The 25,138-nt window shown below is 36.2% G+C and overlaps 2 protein-coding genes across 4 annotated transcripts; one reads left to right on the top strand and one right to left on the bottom strand.

The window, feature by feature from the left end:
* The first annotated feature begins 4,417 nt into the window (after positions 1–4,417).
* LOC132173473 (uncharacterized) lies at positions 4,418–11,112 on the top strand. Of its 2 annotated transcripts, XM_088514645.1 has the most exons (5): positions 4,418–4,809; positions 6,083–6,153; positions 6,302–6,625; positions 6,744–9,406; positions 9,507–11,112. In XM_088514645.1, exons 2-5 carry the CDS (start codon positions 6,151–6,153, stop codon positions 10,780–10,782), a joined length of 4,266 nt encoding a protein of 1,421 aa, XP_088370771.1. In that variant the 5' UTR covers positions 4,418–4,809; positions 6,083–6,150; the 3' UTR covers positions 10,783–11,112. The 2 variants fall into 2 exon arrangements, with proteins under 2 accessions (XP_088370771.1, XP_088370770.1); XM_088514644.1 differs by lacking the exons at positions 4,418–4,809; positions 6,083–6,153 and having other exon boundaries at positions 6,177–6,625.
* A 1,395-nt stretch (positions 11,113–12,507) lies between these two features.
* On the bottom strand, positions 12,508–15,144 carry LOC132175405 (phosphoglycerate mutase-like protein AT74H). Of its 2 annotated transcripts, XM_059587354.2 has the most exons (5): positions 14,605–15,144; positions 14,029–14,148; positions 13,454–13,667; positions 12,974–13,054; positions 12,508–12,858 (listed from the first exon to the last, which is right to left on the bottom strand). In XM_059587354.2, exons 1-5 carry the CDS (start codon positions 15,095–15,097, stop codon positions 12,711–12,713), a joined length of 1,056 nt encoding a protein of 351 aa, XP_059443337.1. In that variant the 5' UTR covers positions 15,098–15,144; the 3' UTR covers positions 12,508–12,710. The 2 variants fall into 2 exon arrangements, with proteins under 2 accessions (XP_059443337.1, XP_088370986.1); XM_088514860.1 differs by lacking the exon at positions 12,508–12,858 and having other exon boundaries at positions 12,970–13,054.
* Positions 15,145–25,138: the final 9,994 nt, after the last annotated feature.

Below are 25,138 nucleotides of genomic sequence, written 5' to 3'. Positions count from 1 at the left end.
TTGGGAATGCTTCCAAACACGAAATTTAATGTGGCCCATTTTAATATGATTTGTACATCTTGATATCTTTAATGCAGTTTAATTATGGAAGGAGAGTACCACCTAAAAGAATGGATCATGCTCTTGGCTGATTTTACTAGTGCTTAAATTTCATTTACTAGCTAACTAACAGATCATGATTCCCTGTTATTAGGGATCTCTATTATTATTCCTACTTTTTGTTATTAGGCAAAAGGTAGTGAAAGTGAATCTTCTGCCCGAATAGAGGGTTCACCCAAGTAATGCTACAAGTTACTCTTATGTTACTTTTGTATCCCTACAAGAATAATGTGGTTCTTAAAATCACTATTAAGCTTGTGATTGATCATTATTGGATTTTGATCAAATTGTTATTTTAAAAGCCACCTCATTTTTAGAGGGACACAAGAAGGACTTGTAGAATTACTCGGTTTACCCGCCTAAACAAGTTGCTTAGATAAGAACTTTTTTTACGAGTAATGCTACATAGGGCTGTCAATTTTAACATGACTTGCGAACCCGACACGAACATGATACGAAGTTAACAGATATTGGGTTTGGGCTTATCAGGTTCGGGTCTTAATCAGGTCTATCCAATTAAGACACGATTAAATTTGTGTCTGGCGGGTCGACCCGACAGGTCCATGGGTCGATCCGCTAGACACGTTTAATAAATGGGTCTGGCGGGTCAGTTGGGTTTGGCGGGTCAATCGGGTCTGGCGGGTCAACCGGGTCTGGCAGGTTAGCCGAGTCTCGAGTGACCCGCCAGACCCATTTAATTTTTTTTTTTTTTTTTTTAAAAAAAAAAACTATGTCTAAGTTCTAACTAAGTTAACCCTAACACTTCTTGACTCACTCACGTCTTCACTTCACTGGCCTATTTCTTGTTTTTCCGTTACTTTTTCTAAGTGGGTTTATATATTAAAACATTCTCTTTTAAAACTTTTTACTTTTCTTGGACGGTTAGGATAAATTTGACTAATCCTTTGGCCCAAGAGATCCCTTTATTAAATTATTTTTTTCAAATTTTGATTAATGGTTTTTTTTTTTTTAATGGGTCGGGTCTACCCGATATAACCCGATTATGCTAAACGGGTTAAGCGGGTCGTGTCGGGTTACCCTGATATTTTTCGTGTTATAATCGTGTCAGACCTGCTAACCCGTTTAGCTAAATGGGTTGTGTTCGTGTCTCGGGTAATTGGGTCGCGGGTCTTAACGGGTCCTAATCGTGTCTACATGGCTATTCGTTTTGCCAGCCCTAAATTGCTACAAGTCATTATTGTGTTCCTCCAAGAATGATGTGACTCGTAAAATCACCATTGAACTTGTAATTGATCATTATTAGATTTTGATCAAATAATAATTTTAAAAGCTACCTCATTTTTTAGAGTGACGCAAGAGAGATTTTTAGAATTACTCTCATTCCCTACGATTGTTCTTATCCTCACTTTTTTTAGCAAGAGATTATAAAAATTTTGCCTCTCTCTTTTCGGGGTTAGAAAACCTTTTAGCCTCAATTGGGGCCCAAAAGGTTTGTGTAAGCAGCCAAATTGGAAATTGGGTTATGAAGGTGACCTTATTTAATGTACGCATATGAGGTGCTTCCTAGGTAGAATAGGAATATGTCAAATTGTGTGATTAGCGTGTAAGGGGGGGTATGAACATATCTTTACATAATAAAAATAAGATGTGGTACGAATCAGAAAACATTGATCCCTTGAGGATTTCACAATAAAATTGACCCCTCCCTCATGATATGAGATTTCACCAACTTCCTCAAGGTTGGTAATGAAAATGCTGACTTTTCTTTTCTTTTTTTTTTCTTTTTTTTTAAAAAAATTAAGTGATAATAATTTTATTTTTTTGATAGATTCAACCAAAAAAAGGAACTAACTTTATTTGGAATATTGTATACTTATTTTGTTATTTTATTTTTGTAGGCTCTCTCCCTCTCTCTCTCTCTCTCTATATATAAAGTACAAAAAGAGAGAAGGGGGCCCAACAAACTCCCCATTAAATTCAATGTAGCACTAAAAAGAAAATCTAGCAGTGCAAGTGACCAAATTACCAAATATGAATAGTTATTGCATTTTATATTCTTTTATTTTTAGTGATAAATATTTTTTTTAATAGAATAATCATTCTGCGTGCTAAATGAGCTCTAAAAAAAATTGAATGAGTTAAAGAATTGACTCGGTCCAATATCTTATTAGCCCAAAGGCCAAGAAAGAGCGGCCAGACCGATGAGTTTTGAAGCATTCAAGAAATGAGCGGTTTGAAGGGTCATTTCCAATGGCAGCAAAAGGATCTTGTATGCCGCGACAAGAAAGATTGTATTGAGATCGACTTGACTGGAAATATATATATAAAAGATACGGTTAGTTGATAACCTAAAATTCAAAATTCAAAGAACTTGAAATCATGGGTAATATATTACCAAACAATATATATAAATATGGAATTCTATTTTATTTATTTATTTATTTATTTTTAGAGTCTAGGGTTTACGTTGTTGTGTTCCCCCAAAACCATAAAAGTTTGAAATTTATTTGTGAGGCCAAACAATCATTATATTAACCAATCTAACCCCCCAATGTCAAAGTCAAATTCCTCGGCAAAATAAGCATATAATCTTTGACCCCTGTCAATGTCACAAACAACCCCCAAATAGGTTCTAAAATTTCTACGTTTTCTTCTTCAAAATTAGGTCTTATTACTTGTCATAGGAAGAGATTGAATAGTTTCAAAGCAAGAAGATCGCCTTGTAACAAGCTAAAAGCTTTGTTAATTTAGAACTTTTCCAAATAAAAACACATGACCAAAATACATACAACAATACTAATCTCATGTTTGTTAACTACTTTGTTTTTTGTATGTTGTTTTTGTTTTGCTTTGTTTTGTTTTTTTTTTCTTTTTTTTTTGTTGAAACAAATCGATATGTTGTTTTTGTTGTTCTCAAGTCAAAGACACGATATTAGAAAAAAAAAAAAAAAATTAGAAAAAAAGTCAAAGACACGATAACACTAATTTCATATTGGTTGATGCATGTACTGGCTTAATGGAAAGCCGCTTAAAACAAAATATGTGGAGTTAGTCAGTGTGAAGAGCTAGTAACATTACTCTAATAACATTAACAAATAACTCAAATTATAAAACACAAAACAATCTTTAAAACACGAAAATAGTTTTCACATTTATCTCACAGATAAAACAACAAGCATACCTTTAAATCTCTATCTTATTACTTGTCACCATGTCACTATCTACATAATTTGTCAAAATAATACAATTGCATGGGAATTTTCCAAATCTGTCTTATTAGCAAAAAGATCAATAGTTTCAAAGCAAGAAAAATCAACAAAATGTTACGATTTTAGGTAGAATTTTATTAGTTTTAATTTTAAAAATTCAACAGAAGCATAGGAAGTTTACATCAACAAGGAGAGTGGGGAGTGGCAAAACTCTTAGAATAAGAGATAAGTTCCTCAATAAAATTTTAAAATAAGCGGTGAGAAATAATAAAAATTATTTTTTCAACTATTTTTCAATCATTTTCATATAGTGAATGAATGAATTTACCTTTAAATTTGTATATAATCCATATGCATGCGTGGTTGAAAGATGATTGAGATAATAATGTGTAACATGCATGTGTCTCCGTAGTAGCAGCCAGGGACGGAGGGAGGGGGCATGGTCCCCCCCAATTCCTAAGAACAAAAAAATTTTAAGGTAAAATATATATATATATATATATATATATATATATATATATATATATATATAAGTTATTGGCTCCTAGCAATAAAATTTTTTGGCCTTTGACCCTTGACAATAATAGTTTATGGCTCCGTTCCTAGTAGTAGCAATATCTATAGTAGAAACCTAATGTAATTCGAACTTACTTTAACTTCTTTACACAAAAATTTCACACTCATAGGTAATTTTTAAAACCACCATCAAATATGAGATAGATATTTATTAAATTTTAATCCAATGATAATTTTAAAAACCATCTATGAATGTGAAAAAAATAAAAGTAAAGAAGTGGGAGTAAATGTAGCTTTACTCATGTAATTCATCTACTCTGTTCTTATCGAATTATCCTCCAATTTTCTCACAAGCCTCTTTTTTTTTTTTTCCTAAAAACACAATTAATGCTATTTTTATTTGAATAAAAGAATGGTCCTATCTGCTACGTATATTTTAAATTTGGTTAAATCTGAGCCATTAAATTTCATAGAAATTTAGAGAATCCCGATAGGGTATGGTCAATGAAACACAAATTGAGAAAGGGGGTAATATCGGAGGATTGGGCAAAAAAAGGGAGGGCGATATGGGGATTAAAAAAAGCATAAATACGTGGTGAAGGGGCACTCCACCTTTGCGTTGGTTCATATAACATTATACACGAGAAGAAGAAGAAGAAGAAGAAGAGGGAAGAAGAAAGAAAGAAAGAAAGAAAGGGATTGGGGGAAAGGAAAGGAAAGGAATCAAAAAGAAGGCGCAAGAGGGAAAGGAAAGCCAACTTCCGCGCGGCGTTGGCGTATTGGAAAAGGAAGATATTGTGTGGAAGGAAACAGCAGAGGAAAGATCGCGAAGAAGCGCACAAGGTTTTGGATTCCAAAGAGGGAGAGGAAAGGAGGGGAAAAGAATCGCTGAAAACGATTGTAAGAGAAAGGGTTTTGAGTGCCTTGCTCTCTCTCTCTCTCTCTCTCTCGTTCTCTCATTGTTTTGCGTTTTGGTTTTTGCGAACGAAGGAATCGGCGAAGAGATCTGTGGATTTCAGCGGAGGTAACCGAAACCCTCTATATTGTTCAATTTATTGTGTGTCTTGTGTGTTTTTGTCCTTGTTTCTTGTTTGGATTCTGGGAAAAGTATGGGCTGGAAAACCCTAGCGATTGCGAGGGATGGCGGCGCTCCTGCCGCAGGATCTACCGGGCTAGAGGAAGATGTGGATTGCGAGGTTGGAACAGGTCGAAGATTTGAAGCCGCTCATTGGGGGTTTAGGGTTTGCGTGTAGATCTGTTTTAGGGATTTTTTTGTGGAGTGGACTCTCGCTCGGTGGTTCAACGCAATCGTTTCGTCTCTCGTGCTTTGTTGAAAGCCTTTTTTTCTCCCAAGACTCTGATTGCAAGGAGTAGTTTGTTCCTCTTCTCTTGGTGGAGTCTGATTCGCTGGATTTATATGCGGTCTGGTTGGGAACGATGAGAATCGACGATGATTTGTTGATTGGAGTAGTTTATAGGTATTGTGGGGGTCTGATTGGATCCCATTGATCTGATTAGATCTGTGGCTCAACACGTTGTCTCTGCCGATTACCTTCGATTGCTTTTCATGAAATTTATGTCAACTTGGTTAGCAAGTTTTGATATATCGAGGCCGCGATCCAGGGTTGCTTGATCAAAAGATGGGAGTTTCGGTTTTGGTCCCCTGGATGGTCGGCAAAATTCTATGGGGGGTTTGGATGGAGGTGGCTTTGCTATCTTCTTGAAGCCGTAGTGTTTTGTTTTTCTTTTTCAATTCGTCTAGAAATTTGCGAATTGATGTTAAGAGAGAGCTTTTTGTGTTCGTCACAATGTTCGGCTCTGTCTCCATCTTGTTGGTTGTGAAGGAACTTCTCTTCTAAATTATATGTTCTATCTGAAGCCGTACTATGTCTCTATGTTGCCTGCCTGCTCTTTCTCAAATTCAGCACTTTATGAGGCTTTTTCCGGCCATGTAGTATTGTTGAGGTGTTGCTGCAGGTGAATGGTGATGTACATTCATGGTGTTTGCCTTGCATCTGTGTTAACTGAAATTGTGTATGGTCTTTTCATTGTTCATTCTTTGAACCCTTTGTTCCGAATTGCAAGTGTTGGCTGTGCTCAAAGCCAAATTTTGTATTGAGTGTCTTCTGGCCCTGAAGTCAGCTGTTAAAGGCCAGCCATATAGTGGAGCCTTCTCATCAGTTTATGTACTCATTAGAGAAGCTTTTTATTGGGCTGTTTAAGTATTTTTAATATAAATTTCTACCGTATTTTGGTGCTGGCGCGTGGTGCTGATCTAAGCCTTGGATGTTTCACAGGCTGGTAGTCTGAGAAGCTTCTGGACTTTCTCCATCTCTGATTAGTCAACAATGAGAGGTCCCTTATAATGGTGGGCATTGAGGATTATTTTCGTCATTGCATCATGACACATTGTGGTTCAGATATAAATAGAGAAAATTTATATCGCTATACAATGATTGTGGATGTGTTTAAATGTTATCAACGTACATATGGATGAATCTTGTTTTGATTTGCAGATTTGCTTCTGTTCCTGCACTGGGGTGTCGGCCTCAACTCTTGAGATAAGCAGAAAACAAACCGCAACGGCATGCTGTAAGACCTGTGGTGGAAAGCCTTTGGTTAATGGGAGGGGGTCATCATCCAGTAGCATGCCGGGTGCCGTAGGTCTGGAACTTACCAGTTTTATCAACTCTGATTTGACTTGGACAAAGATTAAGAAAGGTAGTAGGAGTTCATCAAGGCGGGCTAGGAAATCACTGCCAAGAAGCTTGAAAAATATTGCAGAACTGGTCAATAAGGATCCCAAAGCTGTGGACATGCCTGTTTCTGAATCTGAGAAGGTACCTTACATGCTAATTTTTTTCTTTCTCTCTCTCTCTTTTCTTTTAGCAATTTCTTATCAGCAAAAATATCCATGCTATAAGACATGACACTATCTTATCCTGTTCTATTTGGCAGCTCGGAGTGAGTGTTCTTGGGTGCCGCTTCAGTGAAAAGGCAGAACATGTACCAATCAAGAAGAGGAGATTTTTGTTTAGGTCACCATCTCCGCCACCTGCAGTCCCTTCTCCGTCTCCTGAGAAGACTGGATTGCTTTTCAAGTTTAAAAATGATTTGCATCAGGAGTTTCGTACCGAATCATTGGCCAAATCTCAACCTGGCGCAATTAAAGCTGCTGCTTCTACGAACGATTTGGGTCAAATCCTAGATTCTAATCTTCATATTGATGTGAAGAACCTGGTTAGGGAAAATGATAAACTTGATGAAACTGAAGACTTCTCTGGTATCTCAATACTTGCTGCTGCCGCCTGCAGTAACTGTTCTGGAGGAGATGATGGTCATGCTGAGGAGGGTTCGGGAATGGAAGAATCTTTTGTGCATGAGGTTGCTTTTGAGGGTTCAATGAATAATGAATCATGTTCGTTGTTGAAGGGAATTTCCAAGGAAGACCGGAGTTCTGCTGAAATTTCTAAAGGAGGAGCTGGATCATGTATTTCCATCATGCCTGTAGAAGTTGCTGCCTCTTCAAGAACTGCTAATTCCTCAAACTGCCTATCTCATAAAAATACGACGGAGGGTACATGCACACAGGATCTTTCTATGACTACATCAAAGGATCTTTCAAGCAAGAAGGATGAGGGAACAGATAGACTGCAGGAGTCCTCTTCACGTGATGATAGGTTGCACTGGGATTTAAATACAGTAATGGATGCATGGGGGCAACCTTTTGAGCAGTGTTCCGATTCTCAGACCAATGTTGCAGTTGGCATCTCTGAATACGGGAACAGTATTTATAGTGATAGGATGGGGAGCTCAGAAGATCATGAGTTACACAAGCAAATTGAAAGCATTGAAGGTAATGCTGAAAAGGAAACACTATCTAGTTATTCTAGAGATATGGTACATAAGACGCAACAATCAAGCGTAGAAGAACATAAATTGGATGCTTGCACTGATACTGATAGGTCTGTTTGCTTGCAAAAAGGGTTACTTTCTTCTGAGATTGATTATGCTCCAAGTATGGATTCAGTTCAAGGAACAAAATCCTTTCACAGTCAAGAGGGTATTAGCCCTAATTCTGGATCTGTTGACTTGGTTCCAGCAGATAATGCACTTGGACCTCAAAGTTCTGCTAATGTGGATAGAAATGCTTCAGCCCAGTTTGGAACGTCTGGATCTACAGGGAGCAATGAAAGTTCATCCATGCATCAAGCTGGCATCTCGGATATATGTTCAAAGTTCACTCGTCCTAGACCAAACCATGGTACAAGCACATGTGTATCTGAAGGAAACAGCAATGCAGCTTCCGTTGGTGTTACTAGTGTGAAGAGAGTAGATGATTACACTGCTGGTGTTCCAACAGGTGAAGTTATATCCCCTTGTACTCAGGTTGAGAAGCATGAGATTGCTCTTTCTCCCATAGCTTTTTGTAGTAAGGCTGCCTGTGAGAATGGGGATGTTGCAGACGACAATGCTGAGGGTGCTGAAGGAGCTTCCTTTCTTGATAATGGGATTGCCCCTACAAATACAGTTGGCTTGGAGACCAGTCAACCACAAGAATTTGGGCCTTATGATAATGTTGTAAAAAACTCTGCTTGTAAGTTGGATGAAGTGGGTCCTCAAACTTCTCCCATGTGTATAGAGACGCCCACCTCTGGTGTACTGGTTGGAGGTCAACCTGCAGTTGTTGTGGGTATGGCCACGCAGCAAGGCAAAGTTTCTGTTCAAGATAATGCTGAAAGTGGTTCTCAAATGCTGCTCGATGGTGAGGAACCCAAGCCCTTGGAAAAGTGCGTGGCATTGTTTCACTCACCCTCTTGTGATGCATGCCCAGGTTCTTCTGATGAGCTTGTTAATATTTCTGATAAGGTGGCTCCAGAAGAACCTTTGGGAAACAATTATGGCTCTGATATATGTCATGATGATGGCCATTTAGTTGGAATTGAAGATGCGAGTGAACTTGAGATGGATTATGATTCTCAGTATGAAGATGGGGAAGTCAGGGAATCCATTGTGCATACTTGGGAAGATTATCATGGTGAGGATGTAGAGAGTGAACATGTGGATTATGGATCTGACAATACTATCACATTAGGCTGTGAAGGTGATCAAATGATAAAGAATACCCAGGAATCTAGCTTCCAACCTCATCCAAGTGGCTCATTATTGACAGAAGTTATTGTGGCAGGATCTGGAATGGAAAGTGCATTCAGAGGACTCTTAACAGGGAAAGATGCAAACAATGTGGTTGGGACAAGTGATAATGTTGACAATAAACCGAGCGTGGGTACTGGCAAGGTGACCAGAAATAATGAGATTGATGCCAGGGGCGATGATGCGAGGAAAGCAATCCAATCAGCTAGTTTAGATATGAAAATGACTGCATGGGATCAGTTGCTGGAGTGCCAAAAAAATCCTTCAGATATAGAGACTGGAGTCAGAGATGGCATCAGCTGGAAGAAAACTGATGGAGACTGTGTAGGTGAGTTGGATGCAGAGGATACTGAGGCAAGGATTGCTGAGTCGGGAGTGTTTAAGAGGGATTTGCGGTCGCGTATTGAAGGCCGAGCATCACGCAACATACTTTTTGGAAAGGATAAGGTATCTGTGCAGGGAAGCAGGTATTCATCCGTGACTTGTTATTTTCTTATGCGATTGGTACTCAAATTAGATACATAACTGGTATTGATTGATTTTTTGCTAATTATTTTTACTTTTCAGATACAGTGATACTGATGATTCAAATCCTAGATTTGAAAGGGAGTCGGGGTCTTTTCAATCCTTTGGTAGGGGTAGATATTCTCGGCAAAATCACACTAGAGGTCGGGGAGGTGATCGTTGGGTGGATTCTTCAGAAAACCATAGGGGCTTTAAGCGTCACCATTCTCCTAGTTATCATGGTCCAATGACTCTTCGTCACCTTGGGTCCGAAAATAATGCACATCGGTCTTTTAGAAGAAGTGGATCACCGGTTGGAAGGGATGAGGTTTTTGGTGTGCGTGTGGGTGTGGGTGTCGGACCAACTAGAGAGATGAGCCCGTATAGGCGTTTGAATCTTGGCAGGGGAAGGCCCATAAGATATGGTCCTCAAGTTGACGGGAGAGGAACTAGGGGGAGATATCAAGGACCACCGCGTGGCAATTTCCGTGAATCTTCCTTTAACCATTCGCATCCTTCAGCCAGGAGAGAGAGAAGCTTCTCTCCTACAGAAAGAAGAGTGAATACTCATGCGCATCAATCCTGCACAAAATCTCCATCAAGATCTAGAACTCGTTCTCCCATTTGTGGTACTTCAGGTTTCAGACACAGAAGTAAGTCTCCTAATTTCAGATCTGAGGCCGGGATGCAGAGTCTGCGGTCACCTCACCAGCGGCCTGGCTTTTTGGGTGATCATATGGTAGGTTTTAGGCCAATGCGAAGAGTTCGTGATTCCCCACCACCTCATGACCCAAGATGGATTGGAGATAGGAGGGATGAAGTCAGTCATTTCAGGGAGCATGGATACAATCAACGTACTTCAGTTCTAGACAAGAGATTACCTGGGAGATTTGGCCCACGGGATGACAGGTTTGACTTGATGGATGGCCCTCGAAGCTACAGATCTTTGCATCCCGGAAGATTGTCGGAGATGGACGGAGTTGGTAGAGGCAGCCTAAGATATGATGATAGAAGGAAAGATGTTTATAAATACCGATCAAGTAATCTTGTAACCCGTAATGATACAGATGGACCGATCAAGCGCTTTCGTTATGATGTTGAAGACGGTTTTGTGGCTGCACGGAACTCTCGTTATCAGGATGGTGCTGATTTCAATGGCCGATGGGAACCTAAGGATTACAACAGGGGCATTGACAGCCGAGTAGGTGACGTGGCTAGAAGATCTGGAGTAGGAGGCCCATATGAATTCCAACGAGATGGGAAATATGATGGTAAATCAAATTCGTCTGCAATGCGGGAAGTAGAAGAGGATTCATCTCCTAGGAAAAGACCTTCTTGATCTTTGTGCCCCAGAGCCCCCTTTTTGCCTTCACATTGGGTGCATCTGCAAGCGGACAGAAATATACTGACCCTGCTGATTTTTTTTTTCATCTTCAGCAGGAAAGCATCCAAACCCTGCAGTTCTCTTTATATGCCAGTGCTTGTTGGATTTGCATTCACTCTTTTTATTATCTTTTTGAATTGTAGATGAGGTCTAGTTGTTGCTTCTCATTTTTGACTTTCCATATTAAATATATATTGTTTTGTGGCCAATTCTGGGTGATATAGCCTCTTTGGTGGCCATTGAAATATATCATCAAATCAATGAAAAAAGTTCATTTATTTGTCAGTTCTGCCCAAAAGTGAATTTATTTTGAGTTTTCCATGTTAATCTAAGAAGAATCCGTTATGTTTACTATTATTAACATCAAGTCTTGTGCCCATGACCCCGTTGTTACGATGTAGCATCAAAGCTCCAAAGCGCCTGTCCATTTGGGAAGATCTGTGCATATACATTTCTGGTCATGATATTTTAGTGCCTTGTTTTCTCGGGAAAGAGGGATTGAGACTTGTAAATTGCTCATATGGTCGAAATTGTAGGCTGCATATGCTGGTAGTTGTCATTCTCTGGTTTTTGCAGGTTTGGTTGATTTCTGAGAATCTTATGTGAATGCAATTTTGTTGCACAACACTTCTAATAAGACAAAATGCTGGCTGGTGAAGCTATATATGGCAAAATATGGTGCTCCCCTTTCATTTATTGCATAATGAGGTCTTACTTACAGAGCAAGTGGACGATTTTCTTTTCCTTAACAATGTCTGGATAGGGGTTTTGGGGGGTGCCTTTTGTTTTTCCTTTGATATAAAGGTGTAATTCTATTTAGCTTCCTTTGGCAAGGGAAGGGCCAGCACTGTAGCTGGAACGGTACTGTTCCAGCTACAGTGCGAGGCTGACATTTTCAGCTTTTTCAATTTTTTTTTTTTTTTAAGCAAAATATTAAAAAAAAAAAAAAAAAAAAAAAAAAAAAAAAACAGAAAACAGAGGGGAAAGATGGGGTGGCCGGACCACCCCATTTTTGGCCAAGCCACCCCCTGGCCGATCTGGGGGTGGTCGAACCACCCCCGTGGCCAAGGGGGTGGTCCGGCCACCCCGACCACCCCCTTGGCCCAAAAAAAAAAAAAAAAAAAAAAGAATCGGTGCATTTGGGGGTGGCCGGACCACCCCCAAGGGGCTGGGAGTGGTTTCGGCCACCCCATACCGGCCGTATGGGGTGGCCGAAACCACCCCCAGCCCCTTGGGGGTGGTCCGGCCACCCCCAAATGCACCGATCCTTTTTTTTTTTTTTTTTTTTTTTTTGGGCCAAGGGGGTGGCCGGACCACCCCCTTGGCCACGGGGGTGGTTCGACCACCCCCAGATCGGCCAGGGGGTGGCTCCAGCCACCCCCTTGGCCAAAAATGGGGTGGTCCGGCCACCCCATTTTGGCCAAGGGGTGGCTGGAACCACCCCATCTTTCCCCTCTGTTTTCTGTTTTTTTTTTTAATATTTTGCTTAAAAAAAAAAAAAAAATTGAAAAAGCTGAAAATGTCAGCTCCGCACTGTTCCAGCTACAGTGCTGGCCCTCCCCTTGCCAAACGAAGCTTTTGTGTTTTGGTTTCTTTGTTATACTTATTTCATACCCAAAAAAGTCACTTAAAATAAGTCAGTCGATGTGAAAGGTGACATTACTCTTATTAAAATGCTAATCAAAGAAACGAGACCTTAAAATCTTCCGAATTTATTGATCTAACACACTGAATAAGGGGAAAAAGCTAAAAAAGAAAGAAAGAAAGAAGAAGCTAGTTTTGTGGTTTCCACACAAAACCATATTGCAGATTCCCCCCAATTTAGTGATTCAACTGAACACCTAATTGGGCATGTTGATGTAGTTTGTGTGGTAATGATGCTGTTAACCATAATTAGGCTCTTGGCTTGCACTTTCTGGTGCAATTTGTTGATGATCCACATCCTGGCTGCCCTCTTCATCGAAGTGTGTGAAGAAGGAATTCATCATTGGGCAATCGTAGTTTAATTCTCCTGGTTTTGCAAATTTTTGCCTTATCAATACAAAAGCCAACAAACACCAAGGTTAGCCTCAACAGATAAAAAAATAAAACTTGATTTTACCCCCACCCAGGAATTTGGGAATGTAAAAGTAAAAATAGTTTTTACCATTCCTGATCCATCAGCATTTCATCTGTTAATCCAAACCCTCTTAGCTCTTCTTCAGTGTGATGCACTAATAAGCTGTACCTGTAGATAATATAGGACAATTTTTTTCTTCAAATTGTATTAGAAGAAGTTTGTCTAACTTAGTTTATTAAATTGATATCTATCCAAAATGCATGCGACATGTTTATGAGAATCACATCGCGAAAAATGTATCGTTTTGAGTTGGTTTTTAAAAAATTATAGTTTGAAAACGTAGAAAAATCTGCGTTTTCAAATCGCATGCAAATGAGTGCATTTTTGAAAACTAAACTACGATTTTTTTTTTTTTTTTAATTTGTTTTTTAAATATAGATCCTAAATTTGTAGTATGTAAATGTATTTTCAGGATTTTTACTATAATATGTTGTCATGCAGAGGAATTAATTGATTTGAACCTTGAAAAAAAGTTCCCATGGGATTAATGAGAGAAAAAAGGATTACCTTCCACCGTAACCTTTTTCCATAACAACCATTTTTCCATTGCCAAAGTTATTAAGCCTCTCAAACTGCTCCACTGTCCATTTGTACCATCTCATTAGAAACACTCGGAGGGTCAGGCCATGTGAGACTATCACCAAGTTCATGTTCGGGTTTCGTTGCCCCGGAGGCTGAAAGCGTCCGATATCAATATCCGATCTTAGTGTTTCTCTGAATCCTGTTGCATTGATACATATGGGGTTGAACATTTTGCTGTAATTTGAGAGAAAACGATACAAACTTTAGGTATAACTCATTCTTGAAAACCGTTTGCAAGGGAAGGATGCCTAAAACATTTAAAATAGTAACATACTACCACGCTTCCGAATTCGGCGTACACGGCAACCTTCTATATATTCTATAGGTTGTCACTTCCGTAACTCAAACCCGTGACGTAGTGTTTAATTTTGATACCAAATGATACGAACTCACAGGTAAAACTCACTCACCCTTAAAAACAAGGGAATGTGCCTAAAAGCTCAAGTGGAACATTTAAAATCGTAACAGAAAATGATTGCGCAGTAATAAAACTAAACTACCTGTTATTCTGTCATAAACATCAGCTGCAGATTCTCCATTGGGAAAGCGGTAAAAGAAACGACCATAAAGCATGCGCATGGCTTTCTCTAATCGCATCTTCTCTCTGTCCTGAAAATTCCCTTTTATGGAAAGTTGTAAATGAAACCCATTTAAGAGATTTATTCTTTTATGATGAAAACAATTTACAGTTAAATGGGTAAGTAATTATTTGCTTTAATAACCCATTTGGAAACTAAACAAAACTTGGGTGGGTTTTAAGCTAGAGATATGATACAATTGGAAAAGTGAACCTGTCAAACAGTTAATTTCCACTTTGGTGATTGCTTGCAACTGAATTTTTGGGTTTCAACATTTCTCAGTTTTTCGGATGGCCGGACTGGCGATGTCTGATGGGTCACTTGCAAAATAAAGGAAAAACTACAAGAGACCAACGGATTTCCGAAGACCATTTTCTCTATTTTGCAGGTGACCAATCGGCAGTCCGGTCGTCTAAATACCATCTTCAACACTTTTTGACTGTTTTTGTCAATCTCTTGTTTTCTTTTTTAGCAAGGTGGACTAAATGAAAGACCTACCAAAATCTTGTTCTCTTAGACGAGGCTCTTCTCTCATGCCAGCAATTCTTGGGCGCTCAAATGCACAAGCTAAGCTCTTTAATGTCTCCAGTGTTCTTCTATAGGGAGAAACATAGAAGTAGACCTTCCAATCCCCTGCTTTGTCCTGCTCAATCAGCTCCTTGATTTCTCTCCCACACTCCAGAGCTTCAGCCATTCCTTTCTCTGTCAGTCCAATCTTTGGATCAGCAACTCTTGTGTACACACTCTCATCAACATTTCCTTCACTCTGTCCATGTCTTACCAGGATTATCCGGCGTGGCCGAGGAGGCGGAACTTTGGCGGCCGAGCTGCTGAGAGCATTCTTTTCAGGAAAAGTAGCCAGCCCATTACTTGTTACCTTAACAGATTCCCTTGACTTCTCACAGCATTGGATGGAATTTGAAGCAAACAGTTTTGGTTGCAAGATTGGGAGAGCTGAGGCTGAGGATAGAGATGGAGAAAGAGTGGCCATAGCTTGAGAGCTATCCAAAAAGATAACCAAGTAGCAGCAAAAGTGAAAAGGTCTAATTGACTCATGTTAGTATGTGAACTTGACTGTGGTTGATCTAGTCTTTGATAGGCAAGTTTTAGTTCATTTCATTTCATGCCAAAAAGGAGTGGCCTACACACCTTCAAGCCATAGGAAACACTTTCCAATTTCCTTTATAGTTCTAGGGAATGCAGTTTGTAGTCTAGGACAGCAATTCGTGTTTGCGTCTTAAGTTTAAGTCATGTTGAGACATGGGAATAAGATGACCCATATAATTAAACAGGTCAGACCCTCCAACCCTAACCTGCTTATTTCGTGTTGGATTCATGTCAGATTCGTAGGTTGTGTAAAAATTGCCATATCCATATGTCGCTTGTCGAGGCATGAATATAAAACTATATAAGCCTTGATCCTAACTCGCTAATTTCGTATCGAATTTATTGGTTGTATGAAAAATTGATAGCCCTCATTTATACGTGCGAGTTGCTGGTGAACTTTATTTGATAGCGGTCGATGTGTGGTGGAAGTTGGAAGGGGACCATTTTAAGCTTTTGTGATGTTGGTGAATGCTTCACTCAAAACAAAAGGAATCCATATGGATCATGGAAATTGGAGTAGGGGACCAATGTTCTTCTCTAGGGTCCCAAATAATTTGTCCTCTAGGATGAGGAATCTCAAGTATGATTGCAATTGCCAATTGATGATAACAGAGTATTCTTTTGCAAACTTTTTTTACCAAAATAATCATCAGAAAATTGGGTAGTTAAACTTATCATAAAACACTGATTACCATAAGTTTTTCATAAGTTAATTGTGACGTGTGATTAGTGTTAAAAATTGTTGTGATTTTATAACTTTTAGTGACTTTTATAAATTCGATTTCCTTTATGCTAAGGGAAAGTGTGTGTTTTCTCAAATACTAGCCTTTATCATTATCAATTGAGTAATTTCACTTGACTGATGTGACAGTGTCTATTAGTCATTAGATCAGTCTTTATTAAAAAAATAAATACTACTAAAGGGCACTAATGACCACATCAACATAGAGTGTCGTATGTAGCATTACTTTAGCGAGTGAGTTCTTCCTCAATCTTGTAATATTAACCGTTTGTTTGAAGTTATTCAATCACTCAAGACAAGTCAAATCCTATGTTTATTGTCTTAAAAATTGGACCAATAAGGTTAATTGGGCCTGTTGTTGTGGTTTGCCTAATTAAACCTTTTCGTTGCGGTCCAAACGTTAATAAGACAGGCCATAGTTTGCGAATCCCAATTGCCAATATGAGGCTTAGGGTTGAGACTTGCAATATTTTTTTTAAAAAGGCCTGGCCCATACTTGTCTGATGAAACACAAAACTGAATTTGTCCCTCCTAGTCCTACGTGTCGCATGGACAGCCACATGATCGTTTACATTTTACTAGCCGACATGACAAGTGTCATATAGACTGTCATATAAATGTCATGTAAACTGCTAAGTTATACTCTATTTTTAAGTGGCTGACTTGTCAAATGTAACATGAACCGATTCGTTAGTTTGTAAAAAATTTATAGTAAAAATTATAGTAACTTTAGCAGCACTCTTGCTACAAAGTTAGACTTGCAAAGTCGTTTTCAGTGAAATTTAAATCTCTGGTTAGTTTTCTTGATGATCTGAATTTCCTAATGTAGTGTTTAATTTCTTGGTGCTTTATCGTCCACAAAAACTATTTCTCCACTCCACCCAGACATTACACTAAATTGTACATCACCTTCCACTCAAAATTCTTCATAGAAACTTGAAATATGTCCTGAAATTGAATATTTGTTAGTTGATAAAAATCATGTAATCTAGACTTAAATCTGTAACCACTCTGTGCAGCCTCTCGAGAAGATTTTGTTACTTGTTTAATTCATTTCCTACCCTTTGTATGTATTTTTGCATTATTTTAATTCATTTCAGGTCTGTTAATTGAGGAGCCCACCCCGTTTTTTCGTTTTAGGATCGTCCACTTTTTTTTTTGTCAAATCGGGAGTGTGAATGATTCTCTATTGTTAACCTTTCCTTTATGCAATTAGAACCAAAAAAAAAAAAAAAAAAAAAAAATCCTAAATTAATGCTACATGATATGGAAGTAATTCCCTTATATAATTCTTTCAATGATGCAACACAGAAACCTCGATTGACAATTTTTTTTCGAAAATACTAAGAAAGAGAGCAAGTATTGGTAGTCCGTAACATGGCAACAAAAAATAGATTATTTCTGTTTTTAAAAGTCACTTAAAACACACCACGTGTCTCTAAGAAGTAGCTCAATCAGTTAAGACCATGCTTAATGAAGCGGAGGTTACTAGTTCGAATCTTCATTCCCCCTCTTATGTGGACATGTCAAAAAAAAAAAAAAAAACATCAAGTCAATTAATATAAAATAAACATGATAAACAAGTGTAGCGTTATTCATTTTATAAAGGGAGCGGGAGGAAGCAACTATTCTTTGTTTTACCTCCAACTACAACTTGAACCTTATTTCCCCAACTTTTCCTTATATATATAAAACCAAGATCCCCAGTCAAGCAGCCCAACGACTAAAAAATTAGTGTTCATATATATATATATATATATATATATATATATATATATATATATAACAAAAGAGTACCTCTCACTAGATTTGTCTCTTATAGAAATGGGTTTTTCTTAATCATCCCAAAGAAAAATGCTGCCGGGTTCGCTAAGATACTTCTTGTAATTGACAACACAAAACATTATTCAATCCAACATACGTGCAAGATTAATTAACCTCTTATTTAAATCCATACAAATTTTCCTTCAAATTGGTTCACTCTATTAATTAAACTGATATCCATTCAAAATGTATGCAATAATTTACAATATTTTTAATTATCACGTATATATATATATTATAAGTAACACGTGTCATAATATGATTAGTATACGTTAACATGTTAAGTTAACGAATTTCGCTAGCTTCTCAAATAGTAGGGATCAATTTATTTCTCTGCTTACTCTAAAAAACGATTAATCACTTTTTAAACCCCGAAAAATTATTTGTCAAAACTTTGAACCATAAAAATCAAAATTTTATTTATTTATTTATTTTAATTTTTTTTTCCCAATTGTTGAAGAAACAAGAAAAAGAAATAATTCATTAGTTGTTGAAGAGACATGCCCCATATAAGACAAGAGGCATAGGCTTTTCTATTTTCTTTTAGTTATTGTCATTTGCATTGACTTTAGTCCTGTCGGTGACTCATCTTTCGTGCAAGCGAAGGAGAGAAGGAATTAATTAATAGAGGGAAGAGTGTAGTTTTGGAAATATTAATATTACTTAAATCTTTTATATAATTTGGATTGTTTGGTTAATTAATTGAATTTAATCACTATATTTATACCATTTTTAAAGTATCAATTCCTTCCACCAATGAAGCTGTCAAACACAAGTGTACTATAATACAAGAGACACACAGTTTTCTTCAAAGGACACTTGTTTTGTTAATTTTAATAAGCATGTATGTAAGAAGTATATGCTCTAAGATACGTATTCGTATCAATTTAACTAATTGAATTTGATGAATTTTTGTTCAATCTAATTTGAAAGAAAACTTAATCTTAAAACAGCTAAAGATGTAGAATTAACTTCATCTTGATTGTAGACTTTTGATTTTTCATCATAGTTTGTAATTTAGAAGGTGACAATTCGTGTTTGCTTTTAACGTGGTCCTCAAGGCTTGGAAAATTTGCCATTTGGTGATTTATTATTCTATTTTAAAGTTTGATTTCTGGGGTATGAGACTTTGGAAAAGTTCAGCGCATCCCCCCGGCATAGGACCCCTAATGGTGACACTTTTACCGACGACCACTCGAGAGTTCCACGAACCGACGGACCATTGACCGACGATTGCCTAAACATGACAGGAAAGCAATATCAGGAAAGGCATCCCTTCACTTACAGGGAATTTGCAACCGTCCATGAATGAGTCCCCTGCCTTTTGTGCTTACCATATCAGCCCTACTTGCGGGTTACAAACCCTAGTTTGACGTAGGACATTCATCTGACCCCTTTTATCTTATAATCTCTTACATTTTCAGAGATTATCTTAGTGACTTAATCCTTAGACTATTCACTGTCTGTTTTTGGAGATATTCTTGACCGAATTACCAAGATGCAAGTCAATTGTATGAACACATGCATGTGGACTATTAGAAATGGCCCAAAAGAAAAGTAAAATGTTCACACTTCAAAGTACACACAAACATACAAAACAAAAGACGAAATAGAAACTGCAATTTGTTTTAGGAATTACAACGTGAAAAGTATGTACTAATAATTTTCTAAGCCTTGTATTGTAGGGGCTCCATATTTTAACTTTTTGTGTTAAAAGTCCAGGCATGAGCCATGCATTTTGTTTGGGTGACTTCTCTCTGTCGTAGCCATCAGGTTCCGTATTGACTTATTTACATCAAAGGGTCCATTTGCTCGTGCTCTTGTCAAATTGCTGGTCTCTTGCACCCCTCAAAGTACACTACGTACCAATTGGTCAGAAGAAAATTTTAGGGTTTTCTTTTTTTTTTTTTTTTTTTTCAACATGAGATAAGCAAGGCGTGATACTGATGCGACAGATAACATAATGCTTATTATGTTTATTATAATTAAATTTAGAGGAGATTTTATAAAATTTTATTAAATTTTCATTCGTTTTGATACTTTCTTCCTATTACTTAAAAACTTTCAATTAAGGGTATCAAATTTTTAATTTCTGTCAATTACTCAATTTTATTAGGATTTTCTGTTAACTTTTGTCAAAATACCCACTTTTTTTAAGGAAAAAAAAAATTAAAAATTAAAAAAATTGCAAAGATGTTGCAAAGATTTTTTATTTATTTTTTATATAAAAAGAAAACTGACTCAATCTATACACTTTTTTTTTTTATATATAACAAAAAAGAAGAAAGTATTTTGATAAGATTTAATAGAAAATTCTAATGGAAGAAGGTAAATGAAAAAAAAAATTGAAAGTTTGATACCCTTAATTGAAAGTTTTTAAACCTTTGAGGTACTTTCAAAATGCGTGAAAATTTATGAAAGTTTTGCAAAGTCTCCCCTTAAATTTAATTAATCATTTTTTAATTAACGTGACAAACTTATAAATTGACTTGAGTGTCTATGTTAGTTTACAAAAAAAATTGTAGTAAAAATTATAGTATTCTTTATAGCACTCATTCGTTTAAGAGGAGTACTTAAAATTTTGTGCACTTATAAGTAGGTTTAAATAAAATAAAATGTTACTTTGATTCATTGGCCTTATAAAGAATGGTGGCTTTCTCACTTTAATTCACTTTAACTTACTTGAAATTAATCATTATATTTAAAATTATGTAGGCATTTATCAACCATGATATAAAACAGACGTCAGTTTAATAAATCATATAAAATTTAGGACTTCTTTTCTAATTTAGTCTACTTAAATTGTTTTTAATTTTTACATATATTTTGAATACATGTCAATTTAATAAATTAGATTTTTTTTTTTATAAAAAAAATCTCAATATAATTGTATCTTATTATTATGTTGATTATCTTGATGATGAGGGAATTTAAGGGGGTTGGTTGCCGAAGGATTAGATATTAATTATGAGGAATTATTGGTGGGTCAAGAGCCTTAGAAAAATCTTTAAAAAAAAATGTGCAAATAAAAGGTGAACCAGGACCACCCAATTGGCCATGACTCCTGGAAGCCCCTCAGTGGAGGATTGGAGGACTTTTTCTCCAATGGGTTTCTCCAAGCCGCCTGACCAAACATCCTCCGATGTAGGTCCAAAGTGCAGTATTGCTGGTGCGCATGTTAAAAAAGAAGCTAATCTTTTGGGGGAAAAAAGAAAAAGAAAAAAAGTATATGATAAGGAAGAGTAATAATCCTTAGAATTTTTTTTTAACGGAAATATGAGGATTTCATTGATTAAAGATTACGAGCATAAAGCTTTAATAGAGCAGAGCAAAAAGATCTTATAGCACAAACTAAGCATAAAGTTTTGCAAAAATCATAACCACATGCTATGATGTTACAAAATCATATATATAAATAAAAATTCTTACAATCATGTACTATTTATGATTTCAATATTTTGCTAATCCATGCACAAATACAGTTAAAGAGCAGATCTGTTTCGAGCAAATTAGATTTAAGACATGAATAGTCAAATTTTCTAACAAAATTTATTTAAACTGGTCGTGAGGGATAACCCCTCACACCAGCTGCTTTTTTTTAAAAAAAAAAAAATGGAAAAGGGTTACGAGCAATTAAAACACTAAAAAATAATACGCTCATGGTTTATTAGAGGAAACAAGTAGCTTTAAAAAAGAGGGTAAATTTGCCTCATGACTGTATATAATAAGAGTATTGTTATAAACTGATGTGTCGGTTTATAATTAGTAGAATGATTGAATAAAAACCTTGACTTGTCAATTTAAGTGGCTAATGACTAACTTGTTAACCATATACTCTTAATTATTTTATTAATTATGAATTGTCAAATCAGTTTATAAAGAGGTTATAGTAGTTAAATAACTACTTATCCAAAATTTTTCAAGAGGTAGCTCAATCGGCTGGGATCACGCCTAATAAAGTGGAGGTCATTAGTTCGAATTCGTATCCCCCTCTTGTGCGAACATGTCAAAAAAAAAAAAAAAAAAAAAACTACTTATCCAAAAAGCTTAATATGATGGAAAATAATGAATTTAATCATTTAATTAATATTCTAACACTTCCATTTACGCTAAGTAAAGTCCAACACATAATAATAATATTTAATAAAGTGAGTTAAATAACAGAAACAATGTTACCTCTACTAGTCTAATACAATATACAAACAATAATAGAAAAAAAAAAAAAAAAAAAAAAAAATTTATCAAAAAAAAAAAAAAAAAAAAAAACAATAATAAAATTAATATGGAGAACCCGTAATATTTTTCCATATGTTAATTCACATGTTATGATTGGACCTTAATGTAGATAAATAAAGACTCAAAGGATTAGATATAGACTCTTGAGGATGCTAAGAAAAATAAAAGAATTGAAAGAGAAAGTTGTGGGGGAGCCAGGGTAGGTGTGCATGCCCCCAAGGATATAGGATCATTTAACTTTGTTGATCAAATGCATGTGAATGATGCAACAATAGATTTTTTTTTTTTTTTTTTTTTAATGTGTTATAAATTTTATATAAAGGTAAAACTAATTTTTGATGTTTTGGACTGTTTATTAATATTTTTTTTTTAGAGAATAAAATTTTAACAAACGAAGCAAATAACTTGCAAGGGAATGGACTTGCAAGGCAATGGATGGAGTGCAACTCATGTAAAATCTTTTGGACAATGCCCTCCATGATTCTTCATCATAAATCCTCTACAAACTTTTTGCATAATTCATATATATTCTTTGATCAATTAATTAATTGATTTTGCTTAGGGAAAGCATCCAAGAAGCCCACAAATTGGATAGTCATGATTATATATATGGCCATATTTATTACTCTATTGACATTCCAAATTTCTGAATATGACCAGTACTGGTTATTGGATTATCACATCATTGTTGTCAACGTGTAACATTTGTGGTGATATATATATATATATATATATATATATATAGTAAGTGGATTGTTCCTAATAATAAGTGATATTAATGGAGTTGAAAGGTATCTGGGTATGCTGAATATTGAAAGTGCCATTTTTAATCCCTCTTATAGCACCGATTTTTATCCAATTCAACCTACCTTTTTGGCTTTTCTGGGTTGGCAAAATTTCAAAGTTTGTGGGTCCTAATTTACCCACTGCTTCTCAATTTTGGACATGACTAGAACTTTCCCCTCCCCTGACCAAAAAAAAAAACAAAACTGTATCGATTGGTTAGAATGCAAAAAAAAAAAACTGTAATTTAAGCGCTAGATTAAGGTCACGTCCTAGATCTAATGATATGATAACTCGTAGAAGAAGGAACCAGAGCATTTGGGGAGGAATTTGTGGAGGACTTTTACAATCGAGGTAGATAAACTTATGTGAAACTACAATATTGTAATTTTCAAGCACGTCTACTTTAATATAAAATGTGCATTTTTTAACTGTCATGAAATGCTTTAATTTGCTATTTAATGTTGTGAACCCTAAATTGTGAGTAAAGATAATGAAATTATTTGCAAAATAAATTATTGAGTAACTCATATATACATGTATGGTTAATTTAATGAAATTAATTGTATGACACAATCACCATGGGAAAAAGAAGCGAAGGATCTTGGACATATGCATGTATACCAATTTATGCGGATTTCACCTTATGGCCCAGTTGTGTGATGAGAGAGTTACCTTGGATTCGAGAGTTATTGTGACCGGCCGGCGTAATTACAATGGGTGGGGTCACCATGGTTCGGATTTCACTAGTTGGGTGGATCACCCGAGGTCCAACCCGGTCAAGCAACTAGTGGTAGCTCGCTATGTGCAATGTCGAGGCACCGGGGTTGTACCTGATGTTTTTGATCAAGACACATAATTAAATCTCATCGTAAGCAGATTAAGGGTACAAATAAGCGGTTCTGACTTGCATCAATATGACTGATTGGAAACCAATTGCATGATGATGTGTGTTATTCTCATTAATTGTTTTATAAATATTTAGTTCACTGCATATTGACGTGCTTCGTTGGAACAAAAGAAGGATCAAAGGAATGCAATTTTCCTTTAGTATTTTGTGTTTTAAACCTTTGTTTTACAGTTGAAAACTTGACCTCGTTCGAATGAACTATAGCCATATTCGAACGAACACGTGGCTCATTCGAACGAACTTCCTCAAATCTTAATCTCAGCCGTTCGTTTTCTCCTTCATGTGCATTGGAATGCCATGTAGAGTTCCCTTTCGTTTGAACAAACTCTAATTTTGTTTGAAAGAATTTCACAGATTTAAATATTTTTGTCAAATTTTAATACCTTATTGATCAATAACCTAAGGCATAATTCCTGACTTTGTCAAACCATGGTAAATTGTGATCATTGCGAAACTATAATTAAGACATATATATTGTTGCAATTGAAATTTTAGGATTTAATTTCAACTCTAGAGTTGTTGTATAATGTCTCCAAAAATGTGTTATATATATATATATATATAAGGCATCCACGGTTGTCATTGTCACACCTAACATTTCCAAATTTATGAAAGCTTGGACCAAGACCCTTTTGAATTTGAAAGAAAAAAGGAAAAAAGGAAAAAAGAAAAAGAATAAATAAATATTATATATACCTTACTATTTTTGGTCCTCTACCTTCAATATTTTTAGATAAAAAAATCCCTCGACCATTCTAACATATAATTAGTTCTAAAAGATGAATATTACCAGAAAACAACATTAAATCAATTCAATCAATTCTTTCACTTTCACCTACATTTTTAAACAAGGGCTAAGCCTCTCCTTTTGTCCCTTAACTGCCCCTCAAGATTTGTAGGCTTGATTGATAATTGCTTAACTATTTTGATCTAGCCGTTGGTTTGATGGATGACTTCTGGGATTGGATACTTGATCAGAAAGCATATATATGATCATGACAGTCCATTCAAGAACAAAAATGGGTGAGGATTTTGATGTATATTGCTAAAAGAGACTACTAATTTTAACGGCTATGGAGACAATAAGGGCCTTTTTTTTTTAATTCATATCATGGTGTGTTAAAGTAATTCATATATAGCCCGCCAGAACAAAATTGCTTTTTGGGTACGTCTTTTACTCTTCACATTGATTCATCACACAAATTTTATATTGACTGACGTGACATGTTTTAAATAGTTTCTCATGTCAGTCATTTAAAACATAATATGTCAGCCGATGTAAAATAGGTGCAAAGCATGTTTTGCTTATGGCATATCACCAGCTTTCCACAAAGACTCAAAGGGGAAGATAAAAAGAAAAAGAGTGGGATTAGGTTAGTAGTGAAAGCATGGAATTAGAAGTATTATATATACTTCACCTCAGAAGTTGA

Source organism: Corylus avellana, chromosome 3 (genome assembly GCF_965113065.1).
Source record: "Corylus avellana chromosome 3, dhCorAvel1.hap1.2, whole genome shotgun sequence".
NCBI classification, from domain to species: domain Eukaryota; kingdom Viridiplantae; phylum Streptophyta; class Magnoliopsida; order Fagales; family Betulaceae; genus Corylus; species Corylus avellana.
The sequence above is the reverse complement of the archived record's forward strand: the minus strand, read 5'-3'. Positions and strand labels throughout refer to the sequence as shown.

Excerpts from the sequence above, each read along its gene's own strand:
- LOC132173473 (XM_088514644.1), top strand. The coding sequence starts at position 6,248 with ATGTGTTTAAATGTTATCAACGTACATATGGATGAATCTTGTTTTGAT. Across the intron at positions 6,626-6,743 it reads CTGTTTCTGAATCTGAGAAG|CTCGGAGTGAGTGTTCTTGG; the intron begins GTACCTTACATG and ends TCTATTTGGCAG. Across the intron at positions 9,407-9,506 it reads GTATCTGTGCAGGGAAGCAG|ATACAGTGATACTGATGATT; the intron begins GTATTCATCCGT and ends TTTACTTTTCAG.
- LOC132175405 (XM_059587354.2), bottom strand. The coding sequence starts at position 15,097 with ATGGCCACTCTTTCTCCATCTCTATCCTCAGCCTCAGCTCTCCCAATC. Across the intron at positions 13,055-13,453 it reads GAAAAAGGTTACGGTGGAAG|GTACAGCTTATTAGTGCATC; the intron begins GTAATCCTTTTT and ends TATTATCTACAG. Across the intron at positions 12,859-12,973 it reads ATGCTGATGGATCAGGAATG|GCAAAAATTTGCAAAACCAG; the intron begins GTAAAAACTATT and ends TGTATTGATAAG.